Source organism: Diadema setosum, chromosome 17 (genome assembly GCF_964275005.1).
Source record: "Diadema setosum chromosome 17, eeDiaSeto1, whole genome shotgun sequence".
Classification (NCBI taxonomy): domain Eukaryota; kingdom Metazoa; phylum Echinodermata; class Echinoidea; order Diadematoida; family Diadematidae; genus Diadema; species Diadema setosum.
This window is the reverse complement of record NC_092701.1, coordinates 16,453,105-16,465,254: the sequence shown is the minus strand read 5'-3', so window position 1 is coordinate 16,465,254 and position 12,150 is coordinate 16,453,105. Positions and strand designations below refer to the sequence as shown.

The 12,150-nt window shown below is 37.7% G+C and overlaps 1 protein-coding gene across 1 annotated transcript in view; it reads left to right on the top strand.

Annotated features, from left to right (window-relative positions):
• Window positions 1–12,150, top strand: part of LOC140241055 (sec1 family domain-containing protein 2-like) — a 31,099-nt gene that overhangs the window by 5,054 nt on the left and 13,895 nt on the right. The window contains exons 4-12 of the mRNA XM_072320827.1: window positions 416–493; window positions 1,743–1,874; window positions 2,586–2,758; window positions 4,367–4,466; window positions 6,985–7,115; window positions 8,191–8,397; window positions 9,146–9,306; window positions 10,166–10,268; window positions 10,846–11,001. Coding sequence (XP_072176928.1) covers window positions 416–493; window positions 1,743–1,874; window positions 2,586–2,758; window positions 4,367–4,466; window positions 6,985–7,115; window positions 8,191–8,397; window positions 9,146–9,306; window positions 10,166–10,268; window positions 10,846–11,001 — 1,241 coding nt within the window. The remainder of the gene's footprint in view (window positions 1–415; window positions 494–1,742; window positions 1,875–2,585; window positions 2,759–4,366; window positions 4,467–6,984; window positions 7,116–8,190; window positions 8,398–9,145; window positions 9,307–10,165; window positions 10,269–10,845; window positions 11,002–12,150) is intronic.

Genomic DNA, 12,150 nt, shown 5'->3' with positions numbered 1-12,150 from the left:
CTGTTGTACGCATATGTATGACATCACAAGCTGTAGTAGTCTCCTCATCCAGCAGTTCCAACGCAAAAAATTTAAAAATGCATAGCTTTTGCATCGATTATCTAATTTTCCCCAAACTTTCACTGATGTGTTCTACTAATATTGCTGCATTCTCTCAATCCTTATGTTCATGAAGGTGAACTCGTCCTTTAATGTTCTTGTCAGGAATTTCTCAATGTAAATGACAAAAATGCCTTTTAGGCAGAACTAAGATAGGGGTGGGGCAAGTATGGTATATTCGGTAACTTGACATATTATTTGATATTCTGGAAAAATTGTATATAGGCCTATGTAGTTTCATTTTAGCTATTCCTGTAGACTGGTGAAATATTTTTATGTTTGCATAATGATTTGTGTCTAATCCCTGTCAATGTAGGTAGAAAGAAAGTCCCCTGAAAGTCTGACAGATGTTGACATTGGCATGCTTCCAACAGAGCTTCAGGAGGATCTGAAGGTTGGTGTGATTCAATAGATCACTGTGTGTAGTCCATATGACATGAACCACGTTGTGTTCTTTCAGTATAATCATATGTTTAATTGAGATTTATTTTGTTCTTGCAGGAGAATGTATAAGCTTTAGAAACGCTCCAAATTCTGTTGATCAGGGAAACAATGATGTAGCTGATGAAATTCCAAGAGTTAGAGGCAGATATGACTTCTGCAGAATTATGTTCTAAACCTATTTCTCATAAAATTTATGCTTACATTGTTCAAAGCATGCACATCAATGATAATGATATACAATGTATCACCAGATACTTTTTTTTCCAGATAGTATTGTCATATATTGTATTGCAAATGAAGTATATTGTGTAAATAGTTTGTGGTTTCCTTTGATCTCAGGAACCCCTTTTGAAGCTCATTGTATTTTTTTTCCCCATTTTTTGTATAATGTGATATAAAATGTTGAATTATGGAGGCAATAAATACCCTGTTGGGGTCAAAAAAAAATATATATATTGTATTTGGTAAAGTTGCTACTGGCTTGAGATGAGAGACAAAAAGGTACAGAGAAAGATTTTGATGTTATAAGCATGATGACAGTGCACATTCTTTAGATGAGTGTTTTTCTTTCATGAGATGAACTGCCTCGCTTGGTTAATGAATCCCGTTTACCAAAATATGGACATAAGAATTCAGACCTTATGAATATCTCAATGAGCCTTTGTCATCATATTAAAGGCATTGTTTTAACAATGATTGCAGCTTGGCTGAGATGATCTAAAGGGCCTACTGATCTTAATGCCTCCTGAGTCTCTTATATAATAATGAAGCTTGGAAAAGTAGTTTGACATGACACACTAATTGTTTCAAATCAGTCAAATCTTTGAAAGACTTGATTTACTATAATCAATCTTTTTTTTTTTGTCCAGGCAGTAGTATTTGTATGAACTATTTCATAAACAAGGTATTATCATGGTGGCTGTTGTCATTGATATCTTGAGAGTGACAGCATAATTCTAAATTCAGTTTATTGTGTTTGAGTATTGCTCAGACTTTCTTGTACTTGTCAGTCAGCAAAAATTTGACTTTCTTTCTCTTTAAATTGAGTTGCTGTGATATTACACAATGTCTCTGACAGAATGAAGTCTAATGAAATACAAGTTCATCAGGAAATTGTCACCAGAACTCAAAGCAAAGTTGTTTTATAGATGAAGGAGGATATGTTGAAAGTGTATTTCATGATTATGTGTGCTGTACAGATGTTGGTATCTACTTTGAGCTGTCTATGTGAGACACTTGATATCAATGAAGACATCTACTGCTTGGGGCCCACGAGCAGGATGATTGCTACAGAGCTAGCTCACCTCACATCAGCACGTAACAGGAGGAAAGTAAGTCATTCATTTCAAACGCTTTCTTATAACATACCAATTATCAAATTTACCATAATTTCATATCTGTGATCAACAGTATAGTATATATACAGGTAGATATACCATTAACTGACTGTCTTTAGTACTAACTCCTTGATTCATAATCAGATACCTGGTAGGTTATGCCCCTGCTCTTAGTGTGTCTGCAGCATACATTTTCAGCTTGTCTGTTTGTCTTTCTGTCTGTCTGTCTGTTTGCATATTTGCCCTCTGAGCTCTCTATCATACTTTAAGACGAAAGATCATGTGAATTATGTACATAATATGCCTTGCCTAGATATGCTTCTTCAGGTATAGATGCATTTGACTACATTTTTTAATAGCAAAACCCCTCAAGATCAATCTAGTCACAATAGTGATGACGAGGAAAGCTGAAATCATCTCATTCGACTCTGGGCTGTAGTGGAATTGCTTTAGTCTCTAATCTGTAACAAGCCATATCAGCTATATCTGAATGATATCTACCAAGGACATCAAAGCATGTAACAAGTATACAGAGCACAAGAAATGTATGCATGCAATCAATCATGGTCCTGTACCAACACTTGTTCTTACTTGATGTTTCTTTTTGCAGTGGTTATGGGGGAGATTGCATTCTCAAAGCACTTATGAAATTATATCTTCACAAATCTAACTCTCGTTTACATTTTTTTTTCCACTGACATCCAGGCAGCAACAAAGCGAGCCAGTATATTGTTTTTGGATCGTACCTTAGACTTGGTGGGACCCACTTGTCATGGCAGGGAGTCACTGGCAGATAAGATCATGGCTGTTCTACCTGCCCTCAATGGACACTCTTGTGATGTGGCTGTTGACATGTCGGACTTGTGTTCCAATGGAAGGTAAAGTGATGTGATTTGCCATTCAGTGAGTAGTGATTAAGTATTTTACTAGGAATATACATATAATATACAGTTCGACCTCGATTATCCGGCCATGTCGGGACTGGCGCTCATCCGGATAAGCGAATTGGCCGGATATGGGAGACACAATGTTAATGTATTATAGCTGCCGTCCAAGCTGCCGTGCCAGTGCACTGGCAGCTAGGCAGGTAGCCTACCCCGCAATGGTGGTGTAATCTATGCTAGCCTGTGCAAAATTGTATTCCCTTCTTCACAAAAATAAAGTATATCTTTATGTGAAAATCATACATGTTTTACCTTATTAGATATTGAGAAACCTGTCATGCACATCTTATGAAATTAGTGAAATAGATCCATGAAAGTTACTGTTTTTTCTCAATTTTTGGATGAAAAAAAAAAGTCCTTCACTGCGTGAACGCGTCCAGATAATAGAGATTTCCGGATAAAAGGAGGCCGGATAATCGACGTCGAACTGTATAACAATATTCAAAATATTGTTTGAAGGAAATCTCATTTTGGGCAATGAAAAAAAAAAGGAAAAATGGGATCTAAACAGATCAATTTATGCTTGAAGTAAACATAAAGCAGAAGACACACACATCTTTGCCAAACTTAAATCGCAGAGATTATTTGTTTTTATTGTGAAAATTCTTTGAACAAACAAACTTACTATGCCCAGTGTAAAGGGAATTAAAGCAGGGGTTGTGGAAACTTCAAATTTTCATGTGTAATTACATCAACTTTATACAAGAGTCAATTCTGACTAATAATGAACCCATTCACAAGCAACGCTGTGCCACACAAATTCTCCACATGTGATGTGATGTGAAATGTGCCATTGAATGTGTGTGAATGGATTATATTTAAAACTTCAAATGATTAAGAGTTTCCTATTATCTCACAAAGCCAGCTGGTAACACATGCTCTCATTGTAAAATTGTTTAGCAACAACAACAAAATCAAGCCTAGACTTGAGTATTCCGGAGTTGTGCTCAAACAATAGTAAAATATGATTTGAATTTCAATGAGCTGTGCATAAGAGTAAGCAAATGAGGGAAATTACGAAGTCATCTCCATATTTCAATGACTCTTTTATGAAATTATTGTGAAATGCATTTGCTGTATATTTTGCAGCGTTTCGTTTATCATCTCTCTGGTAGGAAAGTGCATACTTTCCCCTTGAAAAGGGATTTTACTGTAAGAGTATGTAAGTATACTCTTTCTCATTCTGTCAATGTATTTCTTAATTGCAAATTCAGCCACATGTAAAATTGTGTAACAATTTTGTATTCGCAAACTATTTGGTCTATTTAGTAACTCCTTAATTCCTGTTCTGTTTGATTATGCCGACTTGATATATGACTAGGTCTGTGTACAGATGTTTACCGGGCTGATCGCATGAAGGGACTACAAAGTACTTGTTGTGAAAGACTGCTTTAATTCAAGTACAGTGTGTTGTAATGAAAATCAATAAAAATAATGTTAAAAGATGTGTAGCAGACCACACATCTGTTTTTGAACATCAAAAAATGAATTCTGAAAAAACAAGAAGAGTACATTTGTGTCTTTTCATTTCCTGTTTCATAGCAAGTACAACCCTCTAGTCTTGGCTCCAGGCTGTCTGGCCCATCCTCACCATCAACCTTCTGTGGATCTTGTAAAGGCACTCATTACAGCAAAACAAAAGGTGCTTGGTGAAGTCTGGAAATGGTGTAGTATCTCTTGCTTGCAGCGTGTTTTATGTATTTTTTTTTTAGACCTTCTTGGTAAATTTAATCTGTTTTGGTAGTATATTTTGATGAAATAAAAAGGAAGTTGGCAGCACAGAAAGAGTGGATGTTAGTACACACAGTGAAATCATATCAAAGCCAATGATGGTCGTGCCGATGCTATTTCTGTAGCCTTTGTATTTAAAGCAACACAAATAGAAGTCTTCCTGAGCCTGATGGTTCACTTTAAAGTGACACTAGAATTAAATAGGGTTCCAAAAAAAAACAAAAAACCTAGATAGATCAAATATCTATTAAGAAGGTATTGAGATCAAATTGCATGCATTTTCTGTTTGTGAGACACTTAACTGATCATGCATACTGTCACAGGGGACTTTCTTCTGAATGTGGGGAACGAAAGTCCTCCCTGCGACTGGGATCTTTTCTATATAGTCAGTGGTTTACTTCCTCCAAATGCAGCAGATTGTTAACAGACCATTCATTCAACCAACCCTTTCGACTTGTGCAACTAGTGTGCCTCGAAATAAGTAGCCAATTACACTGTATTCTTACAATATAACAATTAATTTATTATACTGGTTTCAAAGTTGTGATGGTTTACAAGCTTAATAATAACATAGTACAAACGTCAATACAGATTCCCAATCGACTTGACCTCAACCTTGGTTGCTCTGCTCGGTGGTTAATTCTAGAAGCTCCCTTGCTGGATTGCTCTAGGCGGTCGACGATGCCCTGCCCAAATTAGCAGGTCGTCTCCCCTTTCTGATCGTTGGCTTCCCAACTTCTGTCCTTGTCGGAATCCCAGACTGTGGTCCTCCTTGGAACCCCAAACTTGGTCCTCTCTGGAACCCCAAACACCCTGTTAATTTAATAACATGATACTTCCCTTATAATTTGTGGTCTTTTGTTGTTCTTAATTCTATTCATACAACTGTAACAAAACACATTAATAATTCCATCCTTTTAACCGCACATAATTTCTAGAATAATGTTTCACAATGTATCATTATCTTTCAATGTTGAATAGGGGATGATTAATCAGCCCATTAAAATCTAAGCGTTGTTCTGGGTCTCTATCTCTTCCACAATGCAATTAAAATTCAGTTTGACATACAAACTTTACACATACAATGCCATATCGAGAATTACATGCAGGTAGAAACTTACAAGGCACGAACAACTTTCAATTAAATGGTCATGTACTTACAACAGTTGATGGTGTTTAAACTCGAGTCCTCCTGGATTCTCTTCTGGACGGTCAGGCTGGCCGAGCCGAAATGCATCAATCCCTGAATCACAATGATTCCGACACTCTGCTACTCTCTAACTTCCCAATTTTGAAGTGACATAGCCTGATCCTGAGTGTTCCGCAGTAATGTGTGGCATCTGAATTTTGCGCCTAAACATAGTATATTTATATACATTTTGTTGGACCATAGGCCTCCATGTAAAATAAGTTAAATGAATTGATTTCCTGGAAAGTTTTTACAGAAGTCCTGCCCCCTTTTCTTATTGGCTGGCGTTTTCTGCCTGTCAAAACTTTCTTAAATATTTCATTTTGCGCTGGTCAAGCGCACCAAGAATTCTCTGAAATGGCCCTGTTTTGACCAAGCTATAAACTTGTGCTTTTACGTCCTGAATGACATCCACATTCCAGACAGTATGAGGCATACCATCAGGGATACCCTTTCCTCATATTTTAATGTCACATAGGGTCTACTCATCCTAAAAACATTTAATTCCAAATCACTGTCACTTTCATTGTGCATTGCAAAATCTCCTTATTTGGTCATGCTGATGCAGGTTTTTGTCTTTAAAGTTGCACTTCTTTTCTAACCATTACAACAACCTCCATTTCTTACATGATCTACATGATAAACATCAATAAAATGAGACAAATTATTGCATGATAAATACAAATTATGTCATATCATGACACATACTGTGAACCCAAAATGTGTTTTAGGCTAGAAGTGCATGGGAATGCATGCATTAAAAAAAATCCACAAACAAACTGACAACAAAATAAACAAAGTTTTGGTGTGACCTAGGCACAATATCTTGATATGAACTCTATCCTGGTTGGAACTATTTTTGGAACTCTTGTCTTTTGAAATTGTTAATAAAATTGTAGTTGAATAAATTGTCAGGATGATGATATGAAAATGAACCTCTAATGTTACTATGGTGTAAACTTTCCTGAGGAGGAAGCACACGATACCAAAATAGAATTTCACAAAAGGTTTGACAAAATGGTTCCAATACAAATGAATTCACTGTGATATAAAATTTTAAAAAGGAAAAAGAAATAGTTCATTGAGTTAACGAGAATTCATTTAAAGTGCACCTGTATGTACAAGTTGAATTACTAATTGTAGAGATGGTTATACCTTTTTTTGGAAGCCAGATTCGCCTACTTTGTTAAACAGTCACACCATACTCTTTGTATGTGTGTGTGTGTGTATGTTCATACAGGAAAGTCTGATGGATGTAAATCGCAGGGTTGTTGAAACAATAACCAGGGAAAGATTGCCCTTTGACCCAGCAGCAGCCAAGATAGGTCGAATCAATGCAGGCTCTTTGAGAGCACACCTTCAGCTCTTCAAGTGAGTGTCAGTTTCAGTGACAAAAGATTTTTGTTTTGCTTTTAATCATATTTAGTTGATATATTGCCCTCGATAGAATTTGAAGATGCAATTTTTTTCCATTCTTTGTTTTAATCGTGAATTCTTCGAGTGCACACCTTTAACTCTTCAAGTGAGTGTCATTTTCAGTGACAAAAGATTTTTGTTTTGCTTTTAATCATATTTAGTTGATATATTGCCCTCGATAGAATTTGAAGATGTAATTTTTTTCCATTCTTTGTTTTAATCGTGAATTCTTCGAGTGCACACCTTTAACTCTTCAAGTGAGTGTCAGTTTGGGTGACAAAAGATTTTTGTTTTGCTTTTAATTATATTTAGTTGATATATTGCCCTCGATAGAATTTGAAGATGTAATTTTTTCCATTCTTTGTTTTAATCGTGAATTCTTTGAGGGCACACCTTCAACTCTTCAAGTGAGTGTCAGTTTCAGTGACAAAAGATTTTTGCTTTACTTTTGATTATATTTACTTGATATTTTGCCCTCAATAGAATTTGAAGATGTATATATTTTTTCATTCGTTGATTTAATCATGAATTCAGTATCACTTTAATTGTGCTTTAACTCTGATTTCTCAGGTATAAAATTCTTGATGAGATTAAAGAATATTTTCAATAAAGCTGGCCGATGGTCTGGTGTGATACAAATGTATGAATTAGTTATTTTATCTTTTATCCCTGGTGTCTAAGACAACTTGGTGTCATATTGTATGCAGAATTATACTGTAAAAATTGAAATTTTTGCAGTGTGGAAATTTTTTTGTGCATTTTGTGCTACCAGAAACTAGCACAAAAATAAAAGTGTGCACATATTTTTGCTCGTTCAATGTACCACTATGTAGTGTCTTTACTCTGTGGAATTAAAAACACTCAAAATTCTTCTTACTCAGCAGAGCGCGAAAAATTACTCACCCGAAAATATCCACTGTAACAGTAAAAGTCCTGTCTGAAGTATATACGGTGTCTATTATAAGTGCAGTTGTGGAGAGAAAAACAAGAGAAATGGTATTTTGACTTTGATTTGTTTTTGTCCAATCAGAGGGAGCTCTTCTGCATTCAGGAATTCTAGTCCACTCCTGCAGCTTGGATTGGCATGTGTGCACACCCTCACCAGTCCTACCCTCTCTCGCTGGGATGACCTACACACCAGTGAGAAACTCATGCTGCAGAGTTCAGGGGAAGGGAATGGTAGATCCATTGCCAGTCTCCTCTTAGACCTTCTTCAAAATCCAACCAAGCAGACAAGGTGGGTGGTGAGAATCTAGTTAACCCTGAAGTACTTACAGGTGTCTTGCATGGTCAGCCTCTTATCACTGGAGAAACGAAAAATTTCTCGGTTGTTGTACGGAGCGAGACAAATTTCTTGCGTACCTGGTAATTATGGAAATTAACTTCAGGGTACTGCCAGCATGCAAGTGCCACTCAAATGGCCTTGTTTTAGATGCATTTTTTTATGGGATTCCTTAATGCCAAAGTTGGATCCGGTCTGGACTGCATCTCTTGTCAGACCAACATACGAACAGCATACCTACACACTTTAATATGACACACTTATGAGAGACTTCATGAAACGTATTTGAGTCTCTTATAGCTAGGGCCTACTTATGAGCAACTCGGGTCATTCTGAGATTTATGTAAAGACTGTTATGTGATGACTTCATGCAACAGGGCCCAGGTTAAGTTGGGGAGAAGCACTGCGGGTGCTGTAGAGCTTACTGGAAACTCCACCCAGGTCATGTCTTTCATCTAGGGGTATTTCCTATATGTGCATTTGTGTGTGGGAAGGGAATTTGTCTTCCAGTATTTCTGTAAACAAGAACCTAATTTGATTCTTTTGTTTTGTCTTTATACCTAAGAGCTACACAATAATGATGTTGGTGATTATGACATTATCTGATGCCTTGTAGGAGCTTCACTCTTGTACTTTTGTTGCATGAGTGTGGGAGCTGCACCCCAAACTAACAAAAGTGTTCTTGTGCTTTGTCTGTGTATAGGGGCTATACGCTAGAGGAAGCAGTCCTTCTTATACTTCACGGTTACTCTTTGGTAGGAGATGAAGGAAAAGGAAGCTTAGAAAAGGAGAGACAACTGCAGAAATTTGTCAGCCAAATGCTAACTCATGCCCCAGACAACTCGGAATTGCTAAGACTACTTGGTAAGACAATTTAAGATGGGTAAGGTGACATACTCTAAACAGGAAGTACCGGTAGACAGGCACATTGACTTAAGTTGAATCAAATAGAAATGTGATATTTAATCAGGCAGATGTAATGATCAGAATTTGGGTGTACAGGCAGTGAGATAAAGAATTTGTAGATACTCGTAGTTGGATATGCAGGAAGGTGACAAATAAGTGGGCACCTAAGTTGAATACATTGATTGGTAGTTATAGTCTTGATATGATCTGTAGTAGATAAACGGAGAGCTAGATATATAGATAAATACTCGAGATGTTCAAGTTTTAGTTGTATTTGTGGTCAGCCGTCAAATTTATACATTCGTGGAAGAGGAGATTCATTAAAGATAATTCATTTTTTGGATAAACATAATTGCATAGGCAAATGGACTTACTGATAGGTCAGTATTTGGATAGATAGATGAGCATATATCATGGGAGAAATTAAGTGAATATGCATCGTGTAGGTAGATGGATTAAGAGGTGGTAGTAGCATGAGAGATAAGAAGATATGCAAACATGTGTAGAAATGGAAGTTTATGTGTAATAATGAAGCTGTAGGCAAAAAGTCATGTACAGAAGATGAAAAGAGACCTGAAAGAAAACTTTTTTAGATTTAAAGCAGTTGTGAAAGATTTCATACAGTGAATGAGAAGGCTGTTGCAAAGTTAAGAAAGGTTACGTTATTTTTTTGTGTGTGTGCTTATATGGTATCAAATTTCAAAGAAGAAAAGCAAGCATCAAAACTGGATAGTGGATATGATGTTGGGGAATTAGGGTTAAGATTTTGTAGTCAAATTCTGTTCGTTCTGTTTTCTTTCCTGCGAACTGTATTAAGTTGGGGAAAACCGATCTGAGGCTTCTTCACAGAGGGCAGCAAAGGAGATTCTTCTGAAGGCAAAGTCCATCTCAAGAGCACGAAGTCATCTCCAGAAGTTTGAGTAAGTATTTTGATGTATGAGTTTATATTACCACTGGATTTATTACCACTGGACTCATTACTGCCCAGAATGGTCACTTAATAGATATTGACTGACTTACAATAAAATGGTCCAAAATAGTTTCTTCACATACCTTAAAAAGTAAGTGAACACTTAACGCCCTGAATTGCAAGGGCTGCAGAACCTTTTTAGTGTGCGTGTGTGTGTGTGTGTGTGTGTGTGTATTTTTTTTTTTTTTTTGGGGGGGGGGAGGGGGGAGGGAATGAGCTGTGGGGTCAAGGGTCAATAGAAACCCCCATTGGTGGTGTTGTGTAACTTAGTTTCACAGTGTTGAAGTAAAGTTGATCTGGGATCTGCTTTAGGATATCCTAGTTACATGAGTAACTAATATAACATGTCATGAGAAGGCACCTGTATCTGTTAACCCGATGAGGATGGGCTGATTTTGCTACAACATGCATTTCCTGTAGACGCCTTCCGGAGTATACTCGGGACTAGTCTTCAATGGGTTAATGATAGACAAATGGTCCATAATGCCATTCCTAATGGAGGCACTCTCTATGCTTTGTCTTTCCAGTGACCTACTGCAGCCTGGTTCATTGTCTCAGCCAGCCTCCTTCACTCCCCTGGTTAAACAGGTTATGGAAGCCATCTTTGACCCAGCCAAGCCAGATCTTGTTGACATCGAGTACAAATCCAGCGGATTCCGGGATCTTCTCAAGACAGGCTTCAGGTTAGGTCATTGTATCTAGCTGTATACCCTTGTAGAGCCCACTAATGTCAAAATCGACCACTAATGTCAAAACAACCACTAATGTCATAACACGTCGACGACAAATGTCATAACAACCACTAATGTCATAACACGTCGACGACAAATGTCATAATAACCACTAATGTCATAACATGTCGACGACAAATGTCATAATGACCACTAATGTCACAACACGTCGACGACAAATGTCAAAATCGGATTAACCACTAATGTCATAACACGTCGATGACAAATGTCAAAATTTCCATTTTTACTGCAAATGTCATAACACGTCGACGATAAATGTCAAATCGGATTAACCACTAATGTCATAACACGTCGACGACAAATGTCAAAATCTCCAAATTTTACTACAAATGTCATAACGCGTCACAGGGGCATATCCAGGAATTCCGTAAAGGGGAGGCGCCTTTACAAAATCAAAGGCTGGCGAGACCCTCCCCCCCCCCCCCCCCCCGTTTTCTTATTTATATTTCTGTTGCGTTAACAAAATATAGACAGGGGGCACCAGAGGGGGATGCGCCCCTCTCGATCCCCGATTGCGTCAACCGCAAATGTCAAAATTGGGTTAATCACAAATGTCATAACACGTCGACCACAAATGTCATAACGCGTCACAGGGGCGGATCCAGGAATTCCGTAAAGGGGAAGTGCCTTTACAAACTCAAAGGCCAGCGAAACCCCTCCCCTTTCTTTTTCTTTTTCTTTTTTCTTTCTGTTGTTTTAACAAAAACAGAGACGGGGAGGGGTCGCCGCACCCCCTCTAGAACCGCCACTGCGTCAACCACAAGTTAATGTCAAAACCCATCATTTGCATTACAGAGGCGGATCCAGGAATTCCGTAAAAGGGAGGAGCCTTTACAAAGTCAAAGGCTTCCACATTCCCTCCCCATTTTTTCTTTTTATTTATGTTGTTAAAGAAAGAATAGAAGGGGGGCACCATAAGGGGATGCGTGCCCTCTCCATCCATGATTGCGTTAACCACAAATGTCAAAACTCATTGCTTGCATTACAGGGCCGGATCCAGGAATTCCGTAAAGGGGAGGCGCTTTTACAAAATCAAAGCTGCCGCACCCCTCCCCCCATTTTTCCCTTTTTAGTTTTATT